Raw genomic sequence first — 15,838 nt, 5'->3', positions numbered from 1 at the left:
CTGTCCTAAATTGTCCCAGTTTTTCACCAAATTTCGTTTCAATGCATGTTATGTTGCTGTAGCAATAACATATAAACAAAGTGTTTGGACTTGATTAGCACGGCTCTTTTCAAAAAACTTCCCATCGAGCTTTTCCATGACAAGTTTCCACTTTGGGAAAGCGACGCCGGGAAGCGGATTGATGGGGTCAATCACCTCCAGCGTGCGGTGCGTGGTCCTGGACTTGCTTCAGCCTCTTCTCCCAGCCCTGCCGGAGGGAAAATGTCTGTCCCCACATGTGTCCTTCTTAGATGTCCCAATAGATGACGTGGACATGTGGCCTTGCAGCCACGCAGGGAGGGAGCTGCAAGGGACCCTGTTGGTGACCTCACGGTGGTCATCGATGATGGAGCTGAGAGAAGAAACCAGATCCTGAGAGAAGGTCGGTGCCTTTGCGGCTGGTGGAGATGCAGTGAACACATCTGGCTGAGGAACTGGACTTCAGTGAGTGCCTGCACGTGTGTGAGAGGTGGAGAAAGTGGTCCGTGAGAGTCCTTGGCATCTAGGACCTGTGCAAAGTCCAAATGGGCGGTTACGGAGACCATTTCCACACTTCTGTGGGGAGAACTGGGCCAAATGGATGTCCTGTGTCTCGCTCCTGGGTTTTGCCTGGGGGATGCTCAGATGTACTGGTGGGGTCTCCAGGCTTCCCAGCCCACGAGACAGATCACATCGGCTTTTGCTTCGTGCGTGCACCAGTGAGGAGTTCCTTCTGGCTGTTGTCCTATGCGTGGAGATGAGGAACAAGCAGCTCTCGCTTACCTTTAAAAATAATAATAGTGAGCTCTGCAGGAACATGGGCTTTCTGGGCACGCAGCCCCATCCTCTGCCATCAGGGGATGTGCGACCCTCCGGGCAGGGGCCAGAGCCGGGATGCCACGAGAAGGTGGGTCATGAGCTGCATCAGCCTGACGTGCCGTGGTCAGGCATTGGCTGAGCTGGGGGGTTCTCCGAGTCCCGTGTGTCAACCGTAGCCAAATTATCTGTCACTGGGACTTCTTTGTCCATGGGATAAAACCCGAAAGAAATCCCGATCAGCATTTTCTACGCCCTGCCTTGACATCTGAATCCTTGTGGTTCTCCTATAGGTTGGATCTATCATAGGTAAGGAGAAACCCTCCTGTGTGCTGTCCAGCTGTGGGCCAGAGCTGCAGATCTCCCTGACTGTGGGTGAGTATGTCTCAAGCAGGTCCCAGCGCTGGTGCCAAGGGGAAATTTGCGTGGACTTTAAGGACTCTGGGAGATGCAAGGGAAAATGATGCTGAAAGCCAGTGGTACGATCCAGCTCGGGGGACTCCAACGTCAGAAGGACATGGACCTGTTGGAGCGGGGCCAGAGGAGGGCACGGAGATGCTGGGAGGGCTGGAGCCCCTATGCTGGGAGGACAGGCTGGGAGAGGTGGGGGGGTTCAGCCTGGAGAAGAGAAGGCTCCGGGGAGACCTTAGAGCCCCTTCCAGTGCCTAAAGGGGCTCCAGGAGAGCTGGGGAGGGACTCTTCATCAGGGAGGGGAGACAGGGAACAAGGGGGAACGGTTTTACACTGAAGGAGGAGAGATTTAGATGAGATATTAGGAATAAATTCTTCCCTGTGAGGGTGGTGAGCCCCTGGCGCAGGTTGCCCCGAGAAGCTGTGGCTGCCCCATCCCTGGAGGTGTTGAAGGCCAGGTTGGACGGGTCTTGGAGCAACCTGGGCTGGGGGGAGGTGTCCCTGCCCAGGGCAGGGGGGTGGAACTAGATAATCTTTAAGGTCCCTTCCAACCCAAACCATTCTATGATGCTCCGTCAAGAAGCATTTAATAAACCCGAGTTTGTTTCCCGAAGCAGAGACGGCCTTGCATGGAGCACTGGGTGACTTGTACTGGTCGCAGGTGGCCTTGCGCCTCATTTTAACATCTCATCTAGTTATTCACGGCCTGACAGCAACGAGCTGAGCCCCCAGCCAGCAGTAGGGATCCCTCTCCCACGGCCCCACCTCCTTCCACCTCCTTTTTATATTTATTTCGCAGCTCGGCTGCGTTGCAGTGAACTCCGAGCACGTGGTCACGTAGGGCATTTCGCAAGAACCTTTCTTCAACTGGAGGAACTACTTCACCTCCAGTTTTCTGGCCAGAGCCCGATGACACACGGGCACAAACCGCTCATCTCCAGCGACCCACGTGGTTTCCCGGGCCAACGCGTGCGTTTCAATTAGCCAAAAATTAATAAATTAATTGGCTTGGGGTTAGAGAAGGGTTTCCCAGAGGAGACTTCTTAGAAAAACTGCTTTTTTTAATTTTTTTTTTTTTTTGAAAAGGAGGTTGAACGCGGCAAAAGTGGGTTGTGAGCCCCAGTTGCTGCTGCGTGGGGCAGCGTTGGGTGAAGGGGACGTGATAAACGGGGGTCCTCCAGCAGACCCCCAGGTCCAGCCGAGGTAGGACACAAAATAGATGGGCGATTCCCTTGGGAGAGAGGCAGGGAGCGGGTGGCCGTGGAGGCAGAGCCAGGAGAGGGGCCCAATCCATCCCCCGTGGACCCCCGAGCCCTTCCCACCGCTTCCATGGGCTTCATCCTCACCCCCGTTGAGAAGCCACGGGAAGAGGCACCAACCCCAACCGGAGCCGCGGCGCCGCGCAGGATCCGACCCGGCTCCAGGAGCACCAGCCGAGCCATCCCCCCAGAGGGAAGGATCGGTCCCTCCGCTACATCTCCAAGCAGACACCGTTAGGGATATTGGTGGTATTTTTTTTTTTTTCCTCCCCCATATCTTCCCTTTCTTCCATCCTACACAAAAGGAAGGTCCCTCCCAGCGCAGCACAAGTGATAGATAGCGCGTAGCCACAAAGAGATGGGGAAATGTCAAGCTTTAAACATTTATTACTCAGATGATGCGTTTTATAGCATACAGTGGGTCTGGATGTTCTATAAACAAAGACTGAATTGCCACAAAGAGTTATTATCTCCCTTGTTTTAACAGTCTCTGAAATGCTGAGAACGATGAGTTTGTGTTTTCTCTAGTATGAATATCTAGTCTTTATTCTCCCCAAAACCTTTCTCCTTTTTTTTTTTTATTTTTTTTTTAAATTTTTTTTAAAGCGCTTAGTTTAACAAATATGATTAAATTAAAAATGTCGCTTTTTTTTTTTTCCCAAATGCAAATAAATACATTTAAAAAAAAAAATAATAATGAATTGCTAGCGTTAACTCCGTGTTCTGCAGGACACCGCAGCTCCCTTGGCTATCGACAGTGGACTTCGCAACCCTTAGTGTCGGCTCTCCTGAAAAAAATACTGAAAGTATCACCGGGACTGGCTAACACCTAACACCAAGAAGAGCAAAATTAGTGTAAAGCCATAAAATACCCAGCAGGGAAATTAAAAAAAAAAAAAAACAAAAATCATATTGAAGATTTTGAGAGACTTCCAAGTGAGGGATGTTATAAAAATAAGCACGAAAATAAATCAGAAGTTACTCTGACACATTTTCCTTCAAAGCCATCAATCATGCCAAGAATAGATACTAATTAATCTCCTTCAGGGGAAGAGGGGAACCAAGCAAATTGCTTACTTTTCCTTTTTTTCCCCCATTTTTGTTTCACCTCCATACACACGAGACTTCTCCAAAGGGGGGTGAAATCCCTCACGGGGAAACCGAGCAAGTCACTTTGCGGGTAGCAAAAATCTTCAGTTTGGAAAGATTTTCACCCGGAATGAGGTGAATTAGATGCTGGGGAATCCGGCAGGGAGCCGGCAAAACTCCTCTGCATCCGAGGGGGACCGGTGCGGCGGCGGCGGCGGCGGCGGCGCAGAGCATCGCTCCTCTGCAGATGCTTCAGCCACTCGCCTTTACACCAGCCCGGGGTTTGGCCCCACACATATTTGGCCCGAAGAAGTGATTTTTCCCCTTTGCCGATGTAACCGTAGGGGGAAAACGTATTAAAACCCCACGCGGATACTTTTATTGAGCAGCGAAGATCGAATCCAGCTAATTCAGGGAGACGCAGCCGGTGGCTTCGCACCTCCAAAAACGCTCATTGTAGAATTACACTCTTTGGCGACCGTTTCTAAAGAAAGCCAAAACAAGAGAAGAAAATGCTCGATGACATCTCCAGGTGCTCTCACCAGGAATCCCCAAAACTTCCCAGCGTTGCTCCCCATCCTGCTCCATCAAACGACCTCGTGGTACCTCTCTTCCCAACACGGTACCGCCGTTAACGATGCCGCGCGTCCGCCGGCTTCCTCCTGATGGACTTCACAAAGATACCAGTGGCAGCACGTCATTTGGGGGAAAACCTAAATTTTTTTGGTCAACGTTTTGATTCTCACATATCATTTTGATTCTCACGTATCAACGGCGTTACCGACGTACCAAAGCGGTTAATGGCTGGACGAACGTACGTTAATAGCGGAGATAAATGGCAAGACATTAAAAAACGATGGGTTTCACATAAAAGTTCTTCGGTGGGAGAAATCCCGGTGTCGGGGGGGTGGGGGGAAAGTCGCGGGCCAAGCCCTGTCGGGGGGGATTGCAGGATTGCACCCCAACGGGAAAATTGGATAAACCCTCAGGGCTGGGAGGGGTAGGAAAATGCTTAAGCAGAAATACGTGCCGCGCGGCTTACATTTTGCCTCCGAACGCCTCCTGATGCACTGATGGGTGAAAATTCAGGTTTTCAGATGTAAAATCTCCCGATTCTCTGGGTTTTCTTTTTCTTCCTCTTCTTTTACTACATCCCGAGTGCAAATGATAGGGAAAGGGCGAAGCCGCAGGGGCCGGAGCAGTGGTCTGGATCGCCGCCGGCAGAATTCCTGGCACCCCGACCCATCAGGCTGTGCCTCCTTTATAGGACTTTTCTGTTCTTTAAAAAAAAAAAAAAAAAATCAAGACAAAACTGATTTTCAGGTCTTCTCCCAGAAGACCGATGCCGTGCCTGGGCGCACTGCGACGGGTGTTAAATCCCCTTCTCCTCCGCTCCCGGAGAAATCAGGGAGCAGGAAAAGCCAAGAGCGACGGGCGCAACCCTGAGCCTTGTAACACTGATGGGCTTTGCCGCCTTAATCAAGTTCAGCTGCTCATTAATACTATCAAACCCCATTGCTGCTAACGAAGCTGACCCACCGCAAGGCGCTGTCACCGCGCGAAGCTCCCGGGCTCGAATGCGCGAAGCAGAAATTAATTTCGCCAGACAAATCCAGCGCATCCAGAACTGCTTTCTGGGTAGAGAGGAAAATTGAAGCTCCCGTTTCCAGCTCGCTCCTCTTCCTCCGTGTGCGGATCAGAAGCCGCAGGAGCCGACAACCAGATGAAAATTCAAATAACATCGAACCGCAGCATCAGGACGCTCATCTGCACTGCGTTTTCTGCTGAAAATTTCTGCCCTTTAAATTTTGCAACGAAAAGCTTCCACCCCATCGCGGACAGACCAACACATTCATAAGGCACCCGAGAACATACTGCACATCCAAAGAGGTTGGGGTGAAATCTCTCTTCTCTAGAAGCCACCAGAAATTCAAGGTTTTGCTTGGAAAAATGGGTTGGAGCTGCTGAGTTCCGACCCAGCCTGCCCGGTCCGGGGTCTGTGCACGCCGGCGCTGCGGCATAAATTCTCTTCTTGTCACCGGGAAAGGAAAATAAATTGAATTAATGGGAAGAAAACGGGACGGGCCGCCGACATGGTGCCTTCCTTGGCTCCTCTTCCAACACGCAGACGAGACGGGACAGCTCGCACCCCCATTAGGCTTCACCCAAATAAGCACCAGAAGTGATGTAGTAGGTAAAAATCATAGACAAGCAAATAAGGAGACCACCAAGTCTCGTTCACGATTCGGGGAGTGATGCAACGGTGTGGCATATCCCTCCGGAGCAGCCTCCGGGCATTTCCTCGCCCAGGAGGCATCTCGCCATCGCTCCCCACAGCCGCCCTCTCCCTCGGGATGCTCCAGCATGGAGCGACCCCGGGGATCCCCAAGAAAACTCTCCCCCCTCCGAACACGTCACCTATCCCTCGAGGACACGGTGCCGCTTAGACCGACCACGGCACGGAGCCGCTCCCGTACACCGCGCGCCCAGAAACGCTGGATAGCAAATTCAGCTCGTTAGAAGCCAGGCTCAAAACCTCTAATTTTTGGCTTTTCCTATTTTTTCCTCTTTTTTTTTTCCCCCCCTCCTTTTTGCTATTCTCTTCTTCTCTTCTTTTTCCCAATCTCCAAAGAAGATCATCAAACCTTCATTTCTCCCTCGCCCTGTACATTATTAGGCCCGACTATAACAGGCCTGGATTTAAATGTATAATTACAACCATGACAGTAATTACAATAAAGCACTCCTTCAATGGAAACAAACAAAAAAAAATTATTATGAGAAAAAAAAAAAAAAAGGGGTTATAGTGGCTGAAGGATAACGGCGACTTGAACAGCAAAAGCTGCAGCATCCCCTGGTCCTTAGAGCTCCCAACTAAGACGACTCATTTCTCAATCCATCGAGGAGGTTACTGGCAAGACAACGGTGGCTACGTTACTTCTGCAGTGGCTTTTGGACTCCTTTAAAATACTCCTTCTGCTTCAGCATCTTCACGTAAACCATTAGTCAGCTCGCGGGAAGGCGTCGCCTTCCCCGTCTCCGAGCCGCTCGCAATAGTCCGTTCGACGACACAATAAAATAAGAAGAAAATACAAATGCTCGAGAAAAAGAAAACCCAGTGCAAATAAGAAAGTCGTCCCGCTCTCCGATCCGCTTTCGAAGGGGTGGCGAGTAGGGGGGGGGGAGGACGGGGAGGACACACAGAAAGTCGAAGACAAGAGGAAAAGAGGAGGGCGGGGGGGAGAGAGGGGGGAGAAAAACCTAACGCAAGCCCCGCTCGACAAAAGCCATCAATTATGAGCGTCTGGTGTAGTGTGTGTCTGGCTTTGTCCTCCCAAGACATCTGCTGCCTGCTGTCTCCTGCCAGTTGGCCGGGGCAAGGCAGGAGGACGGCGTGAAAACAATACGAGCCCCCACTTGGATTCGTGTTTTTTTTTTTTTTCTTCTTTTCTTTTTTTTTTTTCTTCTTTTCTTCTTTCTTCCCCCCCCACCCCCACCCCCTTCCCCCAAATTCTCCGTCTTCTTTCGAAAGCCAAACAATAACCCGGCGGGATGCGTTGCTGCTGCTTGAGCAATGAGTTCAGAAAAAGAAACCCCTAAAACAAAACCACGGCGGGGAAGAGGGGTGGCACTTGGCGACGCGGCTGAAAAAGAAACATGCTTCTCCCTCCCCACCCCACGAACGTATTCTCGAGCATGCTGGGGTTTGATCTGCCAGGGGATTTAAATGGGAAAAGCTCTCGCCGGATCCCGTCAAGGTGCATGTCTTCTCATCCCTTCCCACCCCACCTTGCCCTTGCCCCTCAAGCCGTCAGTTTTTGGATGGTCTTGTTGTAGTACTGCGTGATGGTGGGCGTCAGGGGGTTCCAGTTGTTGGCGTGCAGCTCGATGACCTCCAGCAGCAGGGACCGCGTCAGCATGGACTCGGAGGGACACAGCATCTTGTCGCGTGCTATCGCCAACAGCTCCGTCATCATCTCGGGCAGCTGCTCCTCCAGCAGCCGGCCGGTGCTCTGCAGCTGTCAGGAGAAGAAGAGGTCAACCACGGCATATTGATCCTTAGGGGTCCCTTCCAACTTGAGATATTCTACGATTATCATAGAATCGCAGAATGGTTTAGGTTGGAAGGGACCCTGAAGATCATCGAGTTCCAACCCCCCTGCCCTGGGCAGGGACACCTCCCACCAGACCAGGTTGCTCCAAGTCCCGTCCAACGTGGCCTTGAACACCTCCAGGGATGGGACAGCCACAGCTGCTCTGGGCAACCTGTGCCAGGGGCTCATCACCCTCACAGGAAAGAATTTCTTCCTAATATCTCATCTAATTCTCCCTTCTTCCAGTTTAAAACCATTCCCCCTCATCCTATTGCTCCTCTCCCTCATCAGGAGTCCCTCCCCAGCTCTCCTGGAGCCCCTTTAGGCACTGGAAGGGGCTCTAAGGTCTCCCCAGAGCCTTCTCTTCTCCAGGCTGAGCCCCCCCAACTCTCCCAGCCTGTCCTCCCAGCAGAGGGCTCCAGCCCTCCCAGCATCTCCGGGCCGTCGTCTGGCCCTGCTCCAACAGGTCCATGTCCTTCTTCTGTTGGGACCCCCCAAGCTGGAGGCAGCACTGCAGGTGGGGTCTCACGAGGGCAGAGCAGAGGGGCAGAATCCCCCCACCTTGTCCTGCTGGCCACGCTGCTGGGGATGCAGCCCGGGATGGGGTTGGATTTCTGGGCTGATTCGATGATATTAAAACACCGTGTTGGCTTTCGTAGACACCCTCCACCCCTCCAGTCCTCCCCCGTTTGATGCGGCGGGGCGGGCAGGCAAGGTTAAAGGCGTCACGGCTTTCGAAAACCAAAACCACCCGGCAGCAGGCTCCCAAGAGCTGAAGATGAAGGGTGAGGTTTTCAAAAGCATCCGCGCCGGGGCCGCTGGAGGAGCGAATGGTTCGGCTCCCACTGACTTCAAAGGCGGCAACGCTGGATTGCTTTTGAAAAGAAAAAAACAAAACAAAACAAAACAAAACAAAACAAAACAAAACAAAAATCCCACCTAAAAAATCACGCTATTGTCAAAACAAAGTGCCGGCTGTGATGTGGTATTCCTGCCTTCTACCTGGCCCTTCATTTACTCGCTGATTCACAGCTGTCAGCGACTCCCAGTCATTAATCGGAATAAGCAGAGCCCTCCTGTATGCATAACAAATCCTGCCCTGCCGCGATCTGCATTTAGACCCGTCGTGCCGCTTCCCTGAGGACAGCCGAGGGGTTTTTTTGAAAATAATTACTCCTCCGAGAGCCTCCACGGAGCAGCAGAAGCCTTAGGTGGTCTCACAGAGGAGAAGGTCCAAGGCTCGTGGGGCTTGAAAGCAGAGCTTCCCAAAATCCTACCCTTAAAAATGCAAGCTCTCCTCCTCGGTTGCCCGTCGCTTTGTTGGGTTTCAACCATTCAGGCTGCAAATTCATCTGCTCTCTGCATCCATCCCCGCGGGTCAATCGCTTCCCAAAAGCAAAGTTCAGGAAACTCTGCTATATTGGTAGCAGCATATCTCCGCAAAGCTGTTGCTGGGCACATCAAACCTCTCCGTGTGAGCCACAGGGCAGCTTTTGCTCCAATACGGATGGTTTTGTGCTTAAAAAATAAACGGAGGGGGAGATTTGAAGGAACCAGGATGACATAATTTGGTGGGAACCCAGCTACCAAAATTTTTGCATCCATTTGCATGCATCAAAAGTCCAGTGATAAGAGTCTCAAGGGACATCTCTTATACTGTGGTGATGCCTTTTATCTACTCCGCTCCGGTGAGACCTCCCCCTGCGGTACTGCGTCCAGCTCTGGAGCCCTCAGCACAGGAAAGACATGGACCTGTTGGAGCAGAGCCAGAGGAGGGCATGGAAATACTCCGAGGGCTGGAGCCCCTCTGCTGGGAGGACAGGCTGGGAGAGTTGGGGGGGTTCAGCCTGGAGAGAGAAGGCTCCAGGGAGACCTTAGAGCCCCTTCCAGTCCCTAAAAGGGCTCCAGGAAAGATGAGGACAGACTTTTTAGTTGGGATTGTAGCGATAAGACAAGGGGGGGATGGTTTTAAGCTAAAAGAGGGGAGATTTAGATGAGATATTAGGAAGAAATTATTTACGGTGTAGTTGGTGAGACACTGGCTCAGGTTGCCCAGAGAGGTGGGAGATGCCCCATCCCTGGGAACATTCCAGGTCAGGTTGGGCAGGGCTCTGAGCGACCCGATCTAGTTGAAGATGTCCCTGCCCATGGCAGGAGGGTTGGACTAGATGGTCTTTAAAGGTCCCTTTCCAACCCAAACCATTCTGCGATTCTATGATTCTGTAATGCAAAAAGGCAACACAACTGTTTGGGTTTGGAAACATCTAACAGACCCCCCGGTGTGTGCACAGTAAGGACACAAGGGGCAAAGCAAGGAGGAGCGGGGCAGGTGGTGGGCGTGCTCCCCTACCTCCATGGAGCAGCAAAGCACAGCGTCTTCCTTCACATCCTGAGATTGCAACAACTGCAAAAGAGAGAAGACAGAGGCGGTGAGAAACGCGTGACCTCTTCCTTCCCTTACAACCTGTCTTTCAGCTCTTCGTCCCGGTTGGCTTTTCTAGATAATATAGATAATTTAGATTAATAGCTTTCAGAATCAATTTTGTTGAGGTTATATTGCTTTGTTAATCCCATGGCATGAGAGAATCCACTTGTTTCTCATACGCGTCGACTAAATACAACCGTCGGATGACAACATTCAAGCAGCACAGCCCTGGGAGAGACTTTTTGGAAGGGAAGGGCTCTGCCCGAGAGGCAGCCACCCGCCACCAAACCTCTCCATCCCCCTGAGGACCCTTCTAACGGGCACAAAATTCCCCGACGGGAAAGCGTTACATGCAATACGTCGCAATTAATACGGCTCCTTCTAGACCGGTTACAAAGCGGTGCAAGTGGAATGGGCTGCAGCGAAACTACGGTGTCTCGGGTGCACCCACTCCAATCCTGCTCTGCTCTCTATGAACTCTGTGTTACGAACGTGAGTTTCTAAGCACGAGGAACTTTCAAGAGAGACCCATAACGTTGCTGTGCGCGGCACGGGATGGCGAAGGAAGACGTTCACCCCCTCTCGGTTCAGACTCAGGACGCGAAGTGAGGGTCAATGGCTCTACCTGGCAACGGCAACACGTAGGAGCTCAGCGCCTCTCACCCCCCAAACCTCGGAACCGTGAGCAAAGAGCCTCGAAACCGGATGAAAAATACGCATTTTGCTTTGTTTTCATCTTTATGGCTTTGTCACGCACACGCCGCCGCCGTTTCAGGCTTTTTGCAAAAACCACAAGAGAAAAGCAGAGTTTTCTGCTTGTTTTTCCAGCAGATAAAAAACACTGAGATTCTCAATCAGGCAACAAAGTGAGATGGAGCGTTATGAAAAACACTGTACCGTCAGGCGGCTGATAAAACCACCGGTGCTGGCAACGCTTGACGCTACGGCCGCTTCCACTCCATCACCTTGGGTTGAACAAGCCTTGCTGGCCCTCAGCTAATCCCCGCGTGCAGCAGGGAGCTGAGTGCATGCTGAGAAAAAGGAGAAAAATTGGGAAAAGCGGCTTTTTTAGTATCTGAAATTCATCGGGGAAAGGCAAACTTTGGAAAAGCGGCCGGACTAATTAAAAATGCCTATATAAAAATTGCTCAGTTTAACTAAATGTGCTCCAAAGTCGCATCCTTTAGTTAAAATCACAATTCTGATTCTCAGCCTTATCATCTTCCCTTCCTGCCCTCATTTTTTCGTGTTTCCTTTTTTTTACAAACAAACGCCTATTTGTTTACCAGCTCCACAACTGTTGGAAAATAGCTTGGAAAGGAAAAAAAAAAAAAAAAAGAGATAATTCAAGGAATTATTATCACTCGCAAAGTTTTGTCTTCCCCCTCTTCTGTTTTCAGCAGACAGCAGTTTGTTTGCTTTGAAGACGATGTTTACAGCATCTCGACGAGCGCGTGGTCCATCGGTTTTTATCTCGCGTTAGCCAAAAAGGTTCAACCAGGGTTTTGAAGACATTGTGAGTTCCCCCTCCAGTTTATCTTTCCGCTGAGTTGTTTGGAAAACGTTAGTTAAACCCAAGCCGCGTGCTCTGAGATAAGTTCTCACAAACAGTTCACAGATTCTTCGCAAAAAACCATGAGATTGCTTTAAACCCAACAACAACAAGGAAAAAAAAAAAGCAATTAGGGACAAAGAGAAACAGGCAGTAGTCCAGAAATTCACTCCTTGGGTATTTAGCTCACGAGCATGGCTGCAAATGCAATATAGATTCACCTTTCTTATTTTTGCTTTTCTTTAATAAAGAACGTATCGTGAAAATGAAAGCAAGAAAAGTGGAGTTAAGATTGATTAGGAAGGACCTATGGTGGCCCGATTCCAGCCCTTCCTCTGCCGCAGTCTCCTCGATGATCCTGCTCTCTGCCTGGGATACGTGGTCAGGGAAAGGCTGCGACTTCACTTGGGCTTTCCTTGCCCCAACTTCCCACCCAGTCCCACCCAGCTGGGACATAGCTCAAAAGGGGGTTGTGAGGATGAATGTGTCACTGTCAAGTGCTCAGTATTTGGCTAATGAAGAATGGTTATCTACCTATGATGAAACAGAGAATATGTCCTACTCCCAGACTTGGGCAGGCACCCTCCACCTTCACGTTGACCTCCTGGAGCTCATCTGATGTGACTTGGCTGAACAAGGAGAATGCATGTGCTCTGTCTTGTCCATCAGGGCACCATGTGCTCTACCTTGTCCACTGAGGCACCGTGTGCTTCACCTCTTCCATGCAAACACCACGTGCTCCACTGCTCCACGAAGGCACCATGTGCTCCACCTTGTCCATCCAGGCACCATAAGCTCCACTGCTCCATCGAGGCACCAAGAGATACCAGTCCCAAGGGCCACAGTTCAGTCTTGGCCTTCGACACGTGGGATGAGGAGAGCCCCCAACCTGCCCACCAAGCTCGGGCATGACCCTGCGCAGCAGAGCAGGACCCAGCGGGCAGATCTGCTGGTGCTCCGGGAGCCGGAGTCCCAAGTTCATGGCCACAGATGGTTGTCAGCCACCTGCGTCAGTGCAACGACCTGAATTCAGGAGGATGAGAAAGATGTCACTGTTTCTCTGCATGTTCCTGATCATAACGACGTTTCCGTCATGCTGGAGGGGAGTTCTGGATCTTCCCCAGGGTGTAGGCACCAGCTATCTGCTGCTGACCCCCGCATGCTGGGACAGGAGGAGATCAAGAAGCCCAGTTTGCTCTCCCTAGCCTGGCATGGGCACTGAACCACCGCTGAAGGCAGACAGCAAGGGTTGCACTGCTCCCCGGGGTCCTGCCATCGATGTCCTCACTCACCGATGACATCTTGCACGTGTTTCTCAAAGGGTGCATCATCAACACCCACAGCTGCCCCATGTCTCACCAGGTACCCCAAAGCAGCAGGGTGGTTGCTTCAGCAAGAGCACAGAGTTTCCCAAAGCTCTTTGACCCCCCCTGGGTCAGCCCTGGTGGTGCTGGAAGAAAAAATGGTGCAAACGCTTCGAGACCTCCAAGGAAATCACAACCCTGAAGTACCGGCACTTGTGTGACCATAAACCTGAACCCAACCAATTGCATTCATCATTTGCAATCTAATTCATATTTACTTAAAATATTTTAACGTAAACACGCTATACCCATTAAATTAGCACTCCCACATCGGAATGATTATTTATTTAACTATTTATAACCTCTCCTCCCTGCTGCGTGCATCTACCCAAATCCCACCAGGGGCACCATCCCGTCCCTCTCCACCAGGTTCCCACACGGTTCGAACCGGCTGATGAACGTGGACGAGGGAGTCGAAAAAGGAACGTGAGGCAGACAACAGGGCAGGTGAGCCGAGACTCACACGCTTCTCGGTTTAACCTGTAATCATCCCCTGGAGGCTGGAGCTGTCTGCGCGAAAAAACTTCCCTTTGCTCTCCAGCCGGTTTTCCCCCGTATCGGGCGAAGCCGGGCAACGAAAGCAGCAGTTCCTGCTGGAAAGCAGACAAAGAGTCTGCTTGATTTCCTAAGAGAGGAGGCTGCATGCCAGAATCTGCCCGGCCGGTCATATAATACCCAACCTCGGTTGCGAAAGGCTTCTCACTTTTGTTTCTGGTGCTGGACTAGCAGCTTTTGCAGGCTGGTGGAAGATATTGGGCTCCTCCTCTGCCAAATTTCTGCATCTCGCGGAGAAACGGAGCACTGGGCAAGGTTCTCTGCGAGGTCAGCGTGCCCGGGTGGGCTCCGGGTGCTAAATATTTCCGTAAGCAACCCAAAATAAGTTGTAGGGTCTGCTCCTGGAGGTGCTGCTTGTGGTGGGGGAGCTGCAGTGCCTTGCAGGGTGGCTCTTGAGCGCAACTGGTTTCCGTGGCTTGCTACTGGGACCACCCTCCCTTGGCCTCTGTGGCCCCAAAACCTGTTCTTTACACCTTTGCAGAGGTAAGCATCGTAAGCCCCATGGGGTGGCCATGGCAACGGTGGTTGAGGGGCCCAAGAAGCCCCAAAACTGCATCACGAGGACAACCAGCTTGGTCCTCCTGAGCAGCAACGGATGCACATCCATAGAGTGTAGACCACCAGGAGCAAACCAGAGCGCAAAGCTGATGGGATTCACATACCCACAAATATTTGGATTTATTATCTGCTTTCTGAGATCATCTGGGCTGCTGAGAAGCTAAAGTGCTTACTTGGTATTCTCAGGGGTGTCCACGCCACGAGCAGGACAGGAGAACCTGCCCCACCGTCCCTTATCACCAAACCGCGCAGCTTTAATTGCGTTCTTCAGCGATTCTCCCTGGGAGATGGAATGGGAGCAGCCCAATGCATACATTACCCTTTCCAGCTGCGATGATATTTCTCCTGCAAGGCACACTACTAATTATTGTGTATGATATCGCTTGCAAAATGACATCTAAGCAACGCTCGCCACAAACTACCTCTTAGCATGCAGTGTTTTCTGATGCTTCGGTGATGACTCCGGCGTGAAAGCACAGGAAGCTTGAAAATATCCACCCAGAGCCATGGAGAAGTTGGGACGTCTTTGAGACCCGGTGAAAGCTGGACCGACCGCAACCCACGTGCTGCTTGCCCCGGCTCCCCAGCGGGCATCTCAGGTTCGTCCATCCAGGTGGCAACACGCATGGACATCCAGACAGCCTGGGGGCGTGAAGCTCCAACCTTGCAACCGCTCGGCGGTCCCTGCCCACAGGTATGCTTTTCATCTAACGCGTAGGTCACAAGGAGGTGCCTGCTGGTATTCCACCTGGGGAACGTGGACCACGACCGCAGAGGAACCAACGTGTTGCAAACGCATCATCCCGGTGTAGCAAGCAGCTGACTGGTGTAAAACGAGGCAACGGGTGAAAACGGAGACACGTTTCGATTAGGAAGAAGGAAAAAAACAGTTACTTGTGCCACTCGGAGCTTAAGCAGAATGAACATACTGTACTTGAAAGGGTGGAGGAGAGATGGCGCTTCCCAGTCCTGTTTTTAACCAGAGGAGCCCTTTGGAAGAACCGTGGTGGACTTCATCCTCAAGAAGATGGATCTGTTCCAACTCTGTGGTCGGGATTGTCACGCACACCCCTTTATAAGAAAGATGGGGACAGACCTGTTGCGACAGGCCAAGGAGTGATGGTTTTAAACTAAAAGAGGGGAAATTCAGACTAGATATAACGAAGAAATTTTTTAAGCTGAGGGCTGCGAGACACTGGCCCAGGTGGCCCAGAGAGGTGGGAGATGCCCTATCCTTGGAACTGTTCCAGGTCAGTTTGGACGGGGCTCTGAGCAACCTGATCTAGTTGAAGATGTCCCTTCCCATCACAGGGGGATTGGACTAGAAGATGACCTTTAAAGGTCCCTTCCAACCCAAACCATTCTGCGATTCTATGGTTCTATGATCATCCCCTACAACCGGGAACGCTGTTAAGGCACAGGGTGTGCGGTCCCGCTGACACGGCTCTTCAGGCACTCTTGATGGTCTAATGAACCACAGCTGGGGAATTCCTGCCCCAAAAACCTCCTGGAAGCCCCGTGGTCTGCTAGATGGGTCCTCCTGGGAGCACAAGCCAGTTCTTCTGCCCTTCACAGGCTCTCCGCAGAAAGACATCAATAGCAATTTTCTGCTTTTCCAGCGGCCCCTTATCGACCTAATGTCGCAAGTCTTTAAGGAAGATGTCTGAGATAAGATCTATGGGACTGCTCGGCTGCTC

General features: G+C 51.5%; 1 protein-coding gene across 1 annotated transcript in view; it reads right to left on the bottom strand.

Annotated features, from left to right (window-relative positions):
* Positions 1 to 7,113: 7,113 nt before the first annotated feature.
* CTIF (cap binding complex dependent translation initiation factor) overlaps positions 7,114 to 15,838 on the bottom strand; it is a 152,368-nt gene continuing 143,643 nt past the window's right edge. Inside the window, exons 12-13 of the mRNA XM_082497404.1 lie at positions 10,038 to 10,091; positions 7,114 to 7,612 (exon numbers count right to left, since the gene is read on the bottom strand). Coding sequence (XP_082353530.1) covers positions 7,397 to 7,612; positions 10,038 to 10,091 — 270 coding nt within the window. The 3' untranslated portion in view covers positions 7,114 to 7,396. The remainder of the gene's footprint in view (positions 7,613 to 10,037; positions 10,092 to 15,838) is intronic.

Source organism: Vanellus vanellus (assembly GCF_965231255.1).
Source record: "Vanellus vanellus genome assembly, chromosome: Z".
In the NCBI taxonomy this organism is placed as follows: Eukaryota; Metazoa; Chordata; class Aves; order Charadriiformes; family Charadriidae; genus Vanellus; species Vanellus vanellus.
This window is presented reverse-complemented; position numbering and strand designations above follow the sequence as displayed.